Below are 15,786 nucleotides of genomic sequence, written 5' to 3' on the forward strand. Positions count from 1 at the left end.
CTTTGAAAATATATTTGTATCATATGTCTACCAGCCTCCTAACTGACGAACCCAGTAGAAGTTTTTTCTCTATTGAGACTTCTCTGTATTGGACACTATTAATTTCAATACTTTTGTTTCTCAAAATCTGCCCTAGCCCATTGTTTCCATAGTTTCTTCTATACTAATCCATACCATTTTTTTTATAAAAAAATCTAGTGTATCTGAGTTTGATTGCCATGAACACAATTTTAATTTTGCTTCCTAAGGATCTCTTCTGATTTTTATGCTGTCTTTTTTTTCGCCAACAATAATTTAAATTTTCTCTTTTTCAGGAATGGGATATGGAGATAGAACAAGCACCTTTTGTGGCACTCCTGAATTTCTTGCCCCAGAAGTATTAACAGAAACATCGTATACAAGGGCTGTAGATTGGTGGGGCCTTGGAGTGCTTATATATGAAATGCTCGTTGGTGAGGTAAGCAGTGGGAAATGGGTAAGAGGGAAGAGGAAAGATTATTGAAAGAACAAGCAGGTCATTTATATCACCTCCTAATGTATCTTCTGTATAAGTAGAATTTGAAAATTTATATATATTTTTAGTATGTTAATAATTGGCTATGTTTCTATAATTCCACCAGTAGTTTATTTTGGATTCTATGTGATCTATAGAATGCATTATCAGTGCCTTGAAAATAGGTATTGTGTTATGGCTGTGTTTTATGATAATAAGTCATAATCATAAAACTGATCATTTCATAGGAAAGAAAATAACTGGAAGCTAATAAAAAGAATATACTCTGTACTCATAAAGGCAAGTCAGCTATACAGCAATCAAAAATGAATGTTACCTTCAAAAACTGTTGAAAAGTTTTAACATTTCCTTTATTGTTGTTGGTGGTGGTGGTGGTGGGTTTTTTTGTTGTTTTGGTTTGGGTTTTTTTAGACAGGGTCTTGATACCTAGTTCAGGGTGGCCTTGAACTAATCTTGTGGTCCAGGCTGGCCTCAAACTTGCTGCAATCCTCCTGCCTCAGCCTCTCAAGTGCTGGGATTACAGGTGTGCACCACCACACCTGGCTCACCCTCTGTCTTTTGTAGATTAATTTAAATAAGTTTGAGGAAAACTGAGTTGTATATAAAAATTTTTACCATTTAAGAAAGGGAACTATAGTATAAGAGCCTGATGTATTGTGTTATAAATTGTTAGGAATAATAAATAGAGGCAGAATTTGAAAAGTAACTTTTTCAACAAGTGATTAAAAACTACTTTTAGAGGGACTTGATCTGGAAATGCAAGAAAAATGTTTTTATAGAATTGATTTTTTTATTTTGTACTTTTTCTATTGCCAACAGCCTTTCTTGTACATTCAAGGTATAAATAGGTACATTCAAAGGTATGAATTGTAGCTGAGAGAATAAACAAATTCTTGAATTTCAAAATTTCTAAGTTTTTGTTTGTGCTTGTCACTTGCTGGCACTTAACCCACACAAATGATTTTCATTTGTCCGAAGACAGCCCCTTTTGGTATGTCGAATCAGAGTGCAGTCTCTGGGCAAGGAGTGGAAGAAATGGCGAGTTACAACAATGGATGGCATTAATCATGTCCTAGGCACTATTCTTGTAAAATATTAACTTGTCTAGTTTTTCAGCACCCTTTTATAAGCTCCATACTAACTAGTCTTCTGCCCATTTTCAGATGCGTAAGTGGAGTCTAATAATTTCCTTAAAGACGCTTTTGTGGTGTTGGTGAGATTTTTAACTCTGTCAGCACTCTGGCTTCGCAGCCTAACTGTAGACCTTTATGATTTGCTGCTTCAGGATAGGGTATGAAATTCATCTAGCCTTGTTTTTATTCTCAAGACCAGTGGTCCAGACCTGATTATTCACCTCTTTTTAGGTATCTAGGATGGAAAGATTCCTTTTAGCCCCAATCCACAGTGGTTTTTCTAACGGTGCAGAAGACTCATAATAGTTATTTCTGTGGGTTGTGGTATACTTGGACTCTATCCCCTTTCCCATCTCTCTGCCTGTTTATTTTTATTTTGTGGTACTGGTGATTGAACCTCGGACATTCCCACTGGTCTATATCCCAGCCCTTTTTAAAATTTTTTATTTTGTGAAAGGGTCCCACTAAGTTGCTAAGTTGCCCAAGCTGGGCTCAAACTTACAGTCCTCCTGCCTCAGCATCCCAGAATGCTGAAATTATAAACACATGCCACCATTCCCAACTCTCCCTGCCTTTTTTTAAGAAGTAACATTTTTGTTGCTTTAAGTGTAGTCAAGTAAGTACGAAATTTAGTTAAGTGACCAGAAACTATGTACTTGCTTAGAATTTATTTTCCACATTTGAGATGACATGCGAAAATGTGAGTTTATTGCAAGATGCTGTAGAATTAATAGCCTGATGATTCTGTTTTCTCCAATGTAATAGGCACTGTAGGGTTTGGCAGAGAACAAGGGCGGAAACTTCTGTTTCACAGTTTTTCAGAGTTTCTAGTTGATAGAGCTCTTAATTATCTAGAATAATGGATCTAGCTATTCCTTCCCAGTTGCTTTTTGTAATTTCATTTCTCTTTAGTACATTCCACAAGAGGGTAAATAGGAAAAGAATTAAACTTCATACATATCAGCCTACTTCTTAATTGTATACCCTTAGTGAAACTTTAGTGATAACTGTTTTTTAAACTGTGATAAAAGTGTGGCCCAACTAAAATTTGTGTCTGTTCTGTGCTATTGTAAATAATTGAAAATTCACTGATTATATCAAGTATCTTCAGATTTGTATAGTTTAGGGGACTGCTGGTTTAGGGGACTGGAAAGACTCCAGGAATAAACTCTCAGGTCCTCTTTTTCCTGTGCCAAATGAGAATGAATGTGCCAAAGAGGTTTAAAGTAATGTTGGACACTGGTGTTGGGTGCTATAAAGTTGAGATCTGAACAAACTACTGGATCTTATGTGTATAAAACTCACCTGGTAGCTTCAGTTGATAGCCCTGTTAGACACAAGATACTCGAACATTTTAACAGATATGTAGATGTTTCTTTGCTGTTGAGTGACAGCTTTCAAGTACAGAATTGTTGAAGCAGAGGACAAAATAGCTCATCTGTATTTCCACTTGAAATTCTGATTGAGAAGCCTTGTGAAATAGAATTTTCTCTTGACTTGCTTTTTCAATTCCTGAAAGAAATGAGATTGTCCCACATAGTAAATATTTGAGTTATGTATTTTGAATGAGCGAATGAATAAGCTAAGGTTTTGGAAACTAAAAGGTTTGAAATGTTCGTAGTTATGAACAATAAGATTGACAGCTCAGCCTTAGGGAATTGGGTTCTGAATTCATTCTCACGGATTATTCAGATTAAAGATTCCTCCCTTTCTGTTAATACTGCTTGACTTTCATTCTTACTTTGCAGGAAGCAAGCAGCCAAATTCAACCTAATAAGGCTAAGTAAGATTATATTTCTCCATTCAGAAAATGGAGTTAAAAATACTGACTTGTTTTGGTGATTTTATAGATATTAAATAATACTTAGAAAAAATGATATTGAGACATTTATTGATTTTGAAAATTACTTTTTTAAAACAGTCTCACCTTATAGTTCAGGATGGTCTTGAACTCACTGTGGAGGCCAGATTGGCCTCAAAATCATAACAGTCCTCCTTGGCTCAGCCTACTGACTGCTGGAATTACAGGCGTGCACCACCACGCCCAGCTTTTTGTTTTCTTCTGTTTTTTGTTTTTTGATTTTGAAAATTGCTGAGTAAACTCTAAGCCATCTGAAATTCAGACAATAAATCATACTTGATAGCTAAGTAGTCAGCATTGTTGAGAACTATTTATCCTTTTGTGCATCAAACTGTCATAGTGAACACAAAGGCAACTACTTTTTTCAAGGTCATTATAAGCAATGATTTTTATATTGTGCTTACTGATGTGTCCTGTCTATTGTTTTTGAAACATTAAATTTGCCTGGTAGTGTATGCTTTTTTAGTTCCTTTCAGTTTAATTTTGCTAGTAGCTGCTTCTTAATGCAGTCATTATACACTACTAATCTCTAATTGTGTGTGTGCATGCGTGTGTTTTTTCTTTCCTTCTTGGTTTTTTGAGACAGTATCCTGCTATTTAGTTCAGGATGTCCTTGAACTCACTATGTAGCTCCAGCTGACCTCAAACTCATGGCAATCCTATTTCTTTAGCCTCCCAAGTGCTGGGATTACAGGTGTGGGTGTGTATCACCACTCCTGGCTCTCTAATTGTGTTTTTGCCATGATTAATTTGCTGTTGATTTTGAAATCCAAAGCACATTTATATCTGATGTTTCTCCCCAGACTCTGCTTTTCTCTTTCAAAACACTTGCCCTATTTACATTACCCATTTTCTTCTATCTCTCCACAAGATTGAACTTTCTGAAAATTGTGTCTGTTAAATATTCCCCACTGCCCAGTACACAATCTTGAATATTGACTCTCCAGATGGATGAATAAGTGAATGAAATAAAATGGGGTGGAATACAATGGAATTAAGTGAAAAATGATATAACTTGATTTCACAAGTTTTTGTGGGATCTCTAAAATACAGATTTCAAGATATAGTTTGTCTTCTGGGTAATAGATATATAATTATTGTAACTTCTTATAGTTCTTGTTTGTGTGTAGGTTTGGTTGTCATTTTGGGTTTTTTTTTCTTTTTTACTGCCTGAATCTTGGTTGTACTTTGAATAGATGATAAGACTTTACTATATTGAAACTTTCTTTTAGTCTCCCTTTCCTGGTGATGATGAAGAGGAGGTTTTTGACAGTATTGTAAATGATGAAGTAAGGTACCCAAGGTTCTTATCGACAGAGGCCATTTCCATAATGAGAAGGGTAAGAATTTTTTTCTAAAATATTGCTTAAATTTTTTTATATTGAAAGAAATTTCCCTTCAGAACTTCAGAAGTTGTTTTAGTTCATAAATGTTGTGTACTTTATATAAATCTTACAAGCCAGTTAAATCTTTGAAAGTTATGAGAATGTTATCAGTGAAGTTTTTTTTTATTGGTTTTCACTTTTTGACTTGATGTTGCATCAGCTGTTAAGAAGAAATCCTGAGCGACGCCTTGGAGCTGGCGAGAAAGACGCAGAGGACGTAAAGAAGCATCCATTTTTCCGGGTAGGTATGATAAAGTTCAGAGGATTTTTTTGTTTTTAATGAAACTAGAGCATTTAGGAGTAGGAAACTAACCAGGTCGTTTTATATTTTGTGATTCAGCTAATTGATTGGAGTGCTTTGATGGACAAAAAAGTAAAGCCACCATTTGTCCCTACCATTAGAGGACGGGAGGATGTTAGTAATTTTGATGATGAATTTACCTCAGAAGCACCTATTCTGACTCCACCTCGAGAACCAAGGATACTTTCCGAAGAGGAGCAAGAAATGTTCAGAGACTTTGACTACATCGCTGATTGGTGTTAATGTACTAGATAACTGTGAAACCGAGCAGACCGACTCACAAGAAGACCTCTTAAAATAGCAATTCTTCATTTGCTCTCTGTGCCACCAATAGCTTCTGAGTTTTTTTTTTTTAACACATGAAGATTTCTCTAAAAAAGTACTCTTATTTTATCTTTGGTACCAGGGCTTGAACTTAGGACCTTGCACTTGCAAGGCAGGTGTGGTGCCACTGAGCTAAATCCCCGGCAGAAGTACTCTATTTTAATACCTTCTTGAAAAGTGGCTTCTCAGTGTTTTGTTTTGTTTTGTTTTGGTACCAGGGATCGAACTCAGGTCCTTGTACTTGCAAGGCAGGCACTAGAACCACTGAGCTAAATCCCCAGCCCACTTCTCAATGTTTTTGAACGTAAATTTGAGCACTGGAAACAGTCTCATGGAGTTTAGGCTGAATGAACATTGGCCATGAAAACCCATCCCAAAGGAATACTTTTGGATCAATAGTTTTGGGGTTTTTTTTTTAAATAACAAGAAAAAGAACCACTCTTTTATCGTCCCTGTCTTTGTCATAATGCCTGCCTTAAATGGAAGGAAAATTAATCATTTAACTATGTTTCACAAAAGCAGAAAACTAGAGCTTGGAATGCTATTACTTTTCACATAAACTATGATTCTGTTTGACTAAGGCAACTGCTCTTATTTTTTAAAGAAATGACTATAATATCAAAAAATGTAGTGGCATTTTATACACCTTTGGTGGCTTGATTTTTTTAAAAAATACAATGAATCGATGTCTTCTTTTATAAATTTTCTGTATTTATCTGAAGAAAACTTTATTGCCTTATCTTTACCAACCATGTAACAGAACCTCATAGCTTTCCAGCGGAGCTATTTGCCAAACAATTTGTTTATTAATGCTGAAATAGGAACATCAGCATTTACTTCAGATGTTAAGCCTGAGGACTTCTAATCAGCCTGAACCAAGATACTGTGTTACCTATATGCATTCCCGAAGTCTAGACACCCAGTGTGCTCAGTCATCTTCCAGAGTCAGTGAGCTGATCGTCCCTTTTTTGATATGTATTTTACATTTATCAACCTAGTTCATTTGTTCTTCTGTCTGCTGTAGAAGCGAACTGTATCTTTGTTAAATCATAGGGGTTATCATTGTATACATGCTGTGAACATGTATATGTGAAAGGTGTAATGTATTCTGTAATGTAGGCTTTTTATTTAATTTCACCACTTCATCACTTTTATACAGTGGCCAAGCAGACACCTCAAACTCCAGCATTTATATTAAGTGCATTTGTATATTTTAGGCCACTGGATCCAGATTTTATATTGGCAGTTATTGAGGGCAAAAGCAATATATTATAACAGAATGTATAAATATTTTTGATAAAACAGTATATTTTATTAAAAAATTATTATAACACTAAAGCTGTACCTCAGAAGTCTGAAAAATAATTTGATCAAATACTTTTTACAATTCTTCAAGAGGATCCGTTGTGGCTTTTTGTACTCTTACAGTATATGTTTTGCAAATCATGACTTTCCATTTGCTTGGAGTTTTTGTTTTACTTTGTTTTTACATTTTTCCCCTCCTAGTCCATGACTTGTTTTCTCTTTAGTAATATCTTTGATCCTGTGCTTAGCATGTTAGGGTCATTATACCTCAGGAATAACAAGTTGTTAACTAACCATGCTGAATTAACCATTTAATCACAGTGAGCTCATCTCTTAAAAATTATTCAAGTTTAAATCTTATAAAAATAAGAGTAGTTTGTGGAGTTGAGCGAAAGCATTTATAAATATTGCAGCGTTGTGAAGATTGTGTTGACGTGTTTTTATTGTACTCTGAGAACAATTAAAACTGTTCAAAAACAATTCATATTACCTTTAAAATTATTACCCAAGATCCTTTGGAAGAAAATCTTGTAAAAAGAAGAATAATGTGTTATTTAAATTTATTTTTAAATGCCAGTTAAACTTCCTTGGGAAAAGATAGTAGGAGACCTAAGCATAATTTTCTAGTTTTAATTTAAACATCATTAACAGCATTAAAATAAAACACTAAATGCTTTTGAGGTACAGTCTGCTCACCTATCTGGTTCTCAAATATGCCTAGAAAGCAATGTCTAAAATGGGCTTTTAGCATTTTAAAAACTGACATAGCATTTTATAACTACACGGTGTACAGAAATTTTTTAATTGAAGTCAATCACTAAAAAATTAGAGGGCAGGGTATATTCACACAATTAAGCTGAAGAAAGCACTAATTTTTTCTGTAGTTTAAAGTATATATATATATATATATTTTAGTCAGATTAAAAATTTTAAGATTGTAAATATATTTTGCTATTACTGTATGTGTATGTGACTGCTCAAGCACTTTGTAAGGCAATTAGGATATTTTAGAATGGTACACTATGCATTCAAATGAAATGTGCCTATTTGTCATTCTGAGAAGTGTTTTTTGCAGTCATAAATTACCACAAATGCACAAATTAAAGTTTAAACAGACTGAAATTTGTAACTTTGGTTTTAAGTATTATTTCCTGTTAGAAACCTCCTAGGATTAAAATATGCATTAGCTTTGCTATATTTAAGATCTCAAAAACTAATTTCATTAGACTTCTTGTAAGTGTCTTTTGTCTGGGAAAGGCTAAAATCATGAAAATTCACAGCAGATTGTCCACTTCATTGGGAAAAATGGGGAAATTTTGTATTCTGCCACTGTAATGTCAGTAGCATCTTCCATTCAGTGGATATTATATGGGATGCCCAATACAATGATAAACTCAGGATAGAGGTGGAGGGGGAGCAATAAAGTTCTCATAATTGAAGAACACGCATTATTATTAAAATACAAGGACTGGTATTATATGTACTTTTCTCTTGTTTGGGTTAACTTATTTTAATTTAGGACTTGACTTTTCATAACTAGGCAAATGAATAAAATAGTACTAGCCATTTGATAGTCATTGTGTTAAAATATTGCCAATTGAATATTTATAAAATGATCCATGCTCTCCCTGTAACACAAATTGAAGACATAAGGGAAATTGTCATTATATGTGGACCAGGTAAAATGTGCCTGACAGATTCAGATGGAATTTTTGTAGGTACTCTTCATCTTTCCAGAGCAAATGAGGGAATGAATAGGAGAAACCCAAGGAGTAAACCCAAATTCATAAATCATAATCTTAATTTTAGAATTATCATTTCTCTTTCAGCTATCTTGTAAGATAATGTTTCTCTGAGATACTGACTTTACACATTAAACTTTAAAATCATTAAAAATGGGTAAGTATACAAATAATATAAATGTATATATGAAATTAGAGGTAAGTATTTAGATAACTTTTTTTTTGGTACTGGGGATCGAACTCGGGTCCTTGTGCTTGTGCAGCAGGCAGCGAAACCATTGAGCTAAATGTATTTAGATAACTTCTAAATCTTAAGGGTGAGAACTCTCGCTTAATTTTATGCTTCCTAGCATCATGATAAAGTAGAATTTCTATGATCTTCAGAGAGACATTGCTAGTCTCCTTAAAGGTTATATAGAAAGTAAAATTATTTTTGAGAATGTGAGTTCAAGGCCAGTCGGGACACAGACTAAGATCTAAAACCAATGACCTCATGCTTTAGCGAAGGAAACACTGAAGCACTCCCAGTAAGCACTTACTAAACTTGGGTTTAGGAGAGGTGAGTGTGGTGATGCATGCTGGAGACTGAGAAAGAGGATCATGAGTTTGAGGCCAGCCTGGACTATATAGTGAGACCCTGTCTCAAAAACAAAAAAAGAAACTTTAAAGTAAAATTGGGACTAGGACTAGGATTCCTGTCATTACTACTCTTTTCTAACATTGTACAGTGGAGCCTCGAGTTACAGCCAGCTTGACATATGAACAACTTAGGTTATGACTGGAATTTTAGTTTTAACTTTTGAATACTCTTGACCGCTAGTGCTTCTGGATGGTCCCAGATACAGATTTAACCCTTAAAGAGTTCTGGAAGGAACATTACAGCACCCTTTCCTGTGTGGGGTTGAGAAACCCTGGGGCAGTGTGTCTCTAGGCACACTGAGATCTGCCTGTAGACTTTGAAGGCTATGTAGAGGAGCCTGAGCCTTCCAGTTGACCAACTTGAGTTACAGCCAGCCCGCAAGAACAAATTGAGTTTGTAAGTCAACAGTCCACTATATTGTCATTATCAGTAGCATAGGATTCAAAGGAAAACAGGCAGTGGCCACTGCCACTATTTCCAATGATAATGACTCTTTACTTAGAAAATTCAAGGCTGCAATTGCTAGTAGTAATAGATACAACAGAAGTTGATGTGTGACTATGTATCATCATCAATTAGAATTCATATTGTGCATCTTAGCAACAAGTTACATAGAGATAAAACTGTCAAACGATATTCCAAACATGTAAGAAAAAAGTTTTACTGGGAGACATTAAAGAAAACCTAAGTGTAGAAATACCCATTTATAATGTGTTTGCCCCATATTGCTGTGTAGATCAAATATATACACAATCAGCATCCCAACAAATTTTTGTGAAAGTTTACAAACTCATTCTAAATATGTATAGAAAAATAAAGGATCGAAAACAGTCAATGAATAGTAAATTCCTAAAGAAGAAATGAAGGAATTCTACCTATCAAAGACCAAGACTTATAAATGTGTAACAGTTATTTTAGTAATTTTAGTATTTTACACATAGGACAGAAGAGAGTCAATGAACAGGCCCACAAATATCTGGAACATTAATATATAACAAGTGACATGATTCAGTAGAGAAAATGAACCATAAATTAATACTATACATGAAAAAAGTTTAAGCCAGACATTGCTCAGCACTTGAAAGGCTAAGGCAGGATTGCTTCAAGTTCAAGGCCAGCCTGAACTACATATGAGACCTTATCTCAGAAAAAATTCTGTTACACTTTTCATAAAAATTTCAAGTGGAGGGCTGGGGATTTAGCTCAGTGGTTTCGCTGCCTGCTGCGCAAGCGCAAGGACCGGAGTTCAATCCCTGGTGCCAAAAAAAAAAAAAATTCAAGTGGATTAAACAAATATCAAAACTTAAAACACTGAGGATATGTAAATAGAACAAAGTATTCAAAAGCAAGGAAGATTGATAAATTCAGCTATAATGAACTTGTTTAAGACACTATCACAAAAAAGGCACAAACTGCAAGAATATAATTTCCATTACATGTGTAAAGAAGGCATACCTTAAAACTAAAAAGAATAGAGGCACTTGGCACCTGTGTCTCAGGAAGTCCCTGCAGCAGTTGTGATGGGGGACATTGCCTGGGGGGGGGGGGCTCACCATGATAACCACAGCAGTGCAACTGCCCCATTTCCCCACCTCCAGAGAATCAGGGTCCTGGGGGAGGCACTGGACCTGGTCTGGAAGTAGGCCCATGACGTGTCGCTGCCCTGCAGGGGAGGATGCCTGGTACCTCCAAAGGAAAATTAAAGGAGGTAATTTTGATGTGCATCCATCAGAAAAAGCATGTACTGTTCAGTATGAAGTGGAAGCCACCATTCTTGGAGAAATGGGCAATCCCATGTTGAGAGAACAAAAAGAATGCCAAAAGCAATTCATCTGAAACGTCTCAGTACCAGCACAGATAGAATTTCCTGGCACAAAAGGTAGTTGAGGAGTATAAACTTAGTCATCCCTCAAAACAAAATGAAGGACCAGGGATTTTGCTCAGCGGCACTGTGCCTGCCTTGGAAGCTCAAGGTCCTGGGTTTGATCCCTGGTGCCAAAAAAAAGATAAATGAAATGAATAATTGTGCTATATGCAGAACTGCTGTGATTCATTGTCATGGAAAAAAGGAAAGACTCACCTCCTTTTGAAGGAACAGAGATTGATGAAGTTGCCATCATTAATGACATGGACAAGTACACTGAGTTATTGTATGAAGATACTCTTCACATGATTTGAGCTCTGCTTTGATCCTGCAGCTTGTTCCCAATCCTGGTAACTTGGAAGAACTATGCTTAAATGAAACTGCCTTCTGTGCACTAGCAAGAGGCTTGAGAGGAAACGAAACAAATCGTTGCATTAGCTACAAACATAATTTACATCTCTTTGCTTTTCCAGCTTTACTCAGTTGTTTGAATAATCACTATAAAATTGGCGCTCTGTGTATGAATATCATTGATCATGAGTTAAAAAGACACAAGCTTTGGCAAGAAGAACTTTCTAAGAAGGCTGTTGATGAAGACTGAAGGCCAAACTTTGAGAAGAGATTATGAAAAAGCCTTTAGAAAATACCAGGGGTTTGTGGCAAAACAAGAACAGCTATTGTGAGTTACTCTTTATTTGCTTCTGAAAAGAAGCAAAGGATATTTGGCTGAGGACACTCACAGAACTGAAGATGAGGAATAAGAGTGTAGTTCACATTTTGGTGACGACTCTTGATTATGACAATTTCAAGCTGCTATTTCTAGTCGTAACAGTCCTAAACTCAGCATTTTAATGGAGAATAAAAATGATATGGTGGAAATGGCAAGTGCTGAAAAATGGGTAAAACTGACTGCATGAGCATAAAGGTTTACTGACTATAACTCCAGCTTTTACTAGACCTGTCCTTTGACCCAGGAATAAGGAACAAGTGTGCTTTACCACATAAGCGTCAATGAGAGCTTTAAACCTATATCTGCATATGCTGTCTACCACCATTAATGAAAATGCTCTTTGAATGTTCACATGAACCAATTGGTTTGGGACTCATTTCTCTGCATTAATCTTGCTAACAAAAGGAATGTACAGCTGATCTATGAAGGAAAGGGACTGAAGCTACTCATGAAAAGGACTCTGAAGATTAAGGATCCATTGCTTAGAAATGATTAGAAACATTACTCAACATGATGGACCAACTGAAAATTTGTTTATTGATTATGTTGGAGACCTTGCTGCTCAGGCCACTAATGATGAGGAGTTTGTGATTGAATGTTTGGGAACTCTTGGACTAAGAACTAGTTCTCAAGGAGTACAAGTTGGTTCCGTATGTCAAGGATAAACTAAAACCAGGTGCTGCAGAAGATGACCTTGTTTTAGAAGTAATTCTAATGATTGAAACTGTATCTATGAATGATGCTTGTGCTGCATTGTTAGCTAAATCTGGATTAATCTCTTTCCTTATTGAATTACTAAATGCTCAACAAGATGATGAATTAGTGTGCCAGATAATTTATGTCATCTACCAGATGGTTTTCCACCAAGACATGAAAAGTCATAATCAAAGAAAGACTCCGGCATATCTCATAGATCTGGTGCATGATAAAAATAATGAAATCCGATGAGCTTGATAGAATAAGCTAGATAATATAGTGGAAGATGAAAAATGTGCTAAGAAAATTCAGAGGGCATGTCAGCCAAGTGTGGTAGCACATGTTTGTAATCCCAGCACTCGGGAGGCTGAGGCAGGAGAAACACCATGAGTTTGAGGCTAGTGTGAACTACATAGGGAGACCTTGTCTCAAAAAACGAAAAAAAATTTTTTTGAAAGAAAGTTCAGAGTGAAAAGTTACTGGGATAACTTTCAGTGGCTAGAGATGGTAGAGAGTTGTCAGATGAGTGAGTGAGTAGGACTTGTATGGTGATGATCAAATTGAACCATACATCCATGACCTTTTCTACAGCTCAGATGGATTAATTGCCACTGAAGGAGGCTCAAGTCCAGATTTCTTCAATGACTGTCACCTTCAGAAAGGAAATATAGTTGGACAGCATTCATTTCCTGGCAGCCTTGGAATGGATGGCTTTGGCCTAGCCAGTTGATATTCTTGGACACCCTCCACAGCTTATGGATTCTGCCCTGATGACCCTTAGTACAGTACTATGGCTATAGGTCTCAATAAAATTGTCTTCCTGTGTGAATACTTGGGATCTGCATGTATTGGGTTAACCTTGGCTTTGACCTAAGAATGCATGTTGATACTAAAAGAAATAGCAAGATCAAAAGATAACAAACATGCCACATAAACAGTAAACAGTCCCAATCTCTACAGTAATCAGAAAGGTACAAATCAAGACGATGTTGACATACAGATTTTCTATCAAATTGACAAAAGTTGATATAAAATCGTGGCCAAATTAGATGGTGGAGATGGAGTGTAGGAAGTGAGTTCCCTTAACGTTGTGAGAAGTGTAAAGAACCATTTTCGAAAAACAGCTTGGTATTGTAAAGTTTAACCATATACTTCTTTTACTACCTGGTAGTTCTATTTAAGTACTGCACACTGTTATGCTGTCCTCCAAGCATCCTGAGCAAGGATGTGCATAGCACTGTAATAGCAAAAGCTAAAGACAAACCAAACACTAAGTAGAGGGAATAGTTTAACAAGGCATGGTATATTTATACCATGCAGTTTTAACAAGCAATTAAAATTAACCAGCTTCTGCTATAGGGAACTTTCACAGAAGAACAAAATTGTGGAAGGACCTAATCATAGAAAACTATGTACAGTATGATACCCTTTTAAAAGTTTATGCTTAAACCAAACGCTTTTTCTTTTGTAAGCAAAGGAAAGTTAAAAGGTAAAAGTCATTTAGTGGGCAGGTAAAAAGTTACAATATGGTGGAGTATATCGTTTGATGTTATTGGTTGTATTTTAAGCCTTCATTGGCAGTTTCACCAAATGAAATATATTAGTAACAAATAATATACTCCCAACCCCCTTGAGTGTCTTTTTCCAGCTTAAATTCTCATACCCATCGTTGTAATCATACCCTCGGCTCCCTTCTCTTCTTATTTCATTGTACAAATGTGCTAAAACCTCAACCCCACCCTCTGTTAAATTCATCTCTATCCGAACAACTATGTCCACTTTTCTATCTGTAAGGACACAAATACTTAATTCCTCTAGTATTTCTCACACTTCACACATGTATCAGAATCACCCAAAAGACTTATTAACACACGGACCTCCCCCAGGTTCACTGAATAGTGAGCCCTAAGGTTTACATTTCTGGTAAGTTTCCAGATAATATGGGGCTTCTGGTCAGGTACTAAAACAATTTTCAATAAATTAAACCCAGTTAAAGTGTTTAAAAATAATTTTGATGTTTGTGTGTAAAATTCAAACATAGTTTCACATTTACAACGTTTACATGCAAACTTTTTAGCAGGTGACTTCATTGTGAAAGTAACAAAACAAGAATGAGGAATGCAGCATACTTATTATTAAAAGTGACTGTAAGGAAGCAATGCTATTCAACATATCTTAAGGAAAAACCTGTTTTCTTTCCAGGACATTGATAAGACTTCTCACAACCTATCCATATATATGATTTGCTTGGTAAATACAGTTAGTAGTCACATCTTACTCTTGCTAAAGTCAACAACAGAGTTAGGGGCTGGGGATTTAGCTCAGTGGTTCTGGCTCCTGCCTTGTAAGCACCAAGGTCCCAGGACGTTCGATCCCCGGCACCAAAAAAAAAAAGAAGAGTAATTTCAACAACAGAGTTAAAAGATTAAGTTCAAAGAGTAATCAAGCCAGGCATGGTGGTGGTTGCCTGTAATCCCAGCACTTGGGAGGCTGAAGCAGGAGAATTGCCGCAAGTTCAAGGCCTACATAGCAAGACTCTGTCTCAAAAAACAATCAGAATAAGGGAGGTATGGCGGTACACACATATAGTCAATCCCAGCACTCAGGAGGCTGAGGCAGGAGGATTCTCAAGTTAAAGGCCAGCTGGGCTACAAGTTAAGGGCAGCTTAAACTACATACTGAGACCCTGTCTCAAAAAATAAAGGAAGAGTAATCAAACTAATGCACTAATGTTTCTACATAATTGTAAATTCAACAATTCCCCTTTTTTTTAACTAATCAGTGCCAAAAGAGTTCAAAAGAAATCTTCAATAATACTTCCTTAATTCAGCGTCATTTGGAGTAGTTCACCATGTGTAAATTTGGATATAACTAAAGTTCAGTTTAATCTTGTGCAGTGAAACATTTGAAAGTTAAGCAAAAATTGCATATAATCACGTCCTTGACAATGCTTTAATTCTTGCCCATAAAAATACAGTTAACCTTGTTTTCTTATCAGAAAGTTTAAAATTTGAAAATCTTCTTTTTTCACAATGTTACCAATTATAGACATGTTTGTGTTTGTATTTTCTAACCCTAAATATTGTGTGTAGTATATCTATGTGTTATACACCTTACAAAAACATGCAAAAACTGAGACCAGCTAAGGGACAGTAAACTCTTAATGTCATGTTTATTCTGAAGATAACATTAAAAGACAGAATAAGAAGCAAGACTGGTTGCACCATTTAAATTCTTTTTCTTGTGCATGTACAAGCTGAGTATGTATAGTTGCATTTGTGCAACTTGGGT

At 35.8% G+C, this 15,786-nt stretch overlaps 1 protein-coding gene and 1 pseudogene across 6 annotated transcripts in view; both read left to right on the forward strand.

The window, feature by feature from the left end:
- Pkn2 (protein kinase N2) overlaps positions 1–8,040 on the forward strand; it is a 125,595-nt gene extending 117,555 nt beyond the window's left edge. For 4 of the 5 annotated variants that reach the window (XM_004841331.3, XM_013070912.3, XM_004841330.3 and 1 more), the window contains 4 exons: positions 315–457; positions 4,741–4,848; positions 5,054–5,134; positions 5,234–8,040. In XM_004841331.3, coding sequence (XP_004841388.2) covers positions 315–457; positions 4,741–4,848; positions 5,054–5,134; positions 5,234–5,437 — 536 coding nt within the window. In that variant the 3' untranslated portion in view covers positions 5,438–8,040. The remainder of the gene's footprint in view (positions 1–314; positions 458–4,740; positions 4,849–5,053; positions 5,135–5,233) is intronic. The other variant, XM_004841329.3, reaches the window with a different exon arrangement.
- A 2,419-nt stretch (positions 8,041–10,459) lies between these two features.
- LOC101704286 (kinesin-associated protein 3-like) lies at positions 10,460–15,703 on the forward strand (annotated as a pseudogene). The gene is made up of 3 exons (XR_015451964.1): positions 10,460–11,185; positions 11,275–12,814; positions 12,965–15,703. The product of XR_015451964.1 is annotated as a kinesin-associated protein 3-like (transcript).
- Positions 15,704–15,786: the final 83 nt, after the last annotated feature.

This window comes from Heterocephalus glaber, unplaced genomic scaffold, assembly GCF_053883595.1.
Source record: "Heterocephalus glaber isolate CG9 unplaced genomic scaffold, H.glaber_assembly_v1.0 deba00001442, whole genome shotgun sequence".
Lineage (NCBI taxonomy): Eukaryota > Metazoa > Chordata > Mammalia > Rodentia > Bathyergidae > Heterocephalus > Heterocephalus glaber.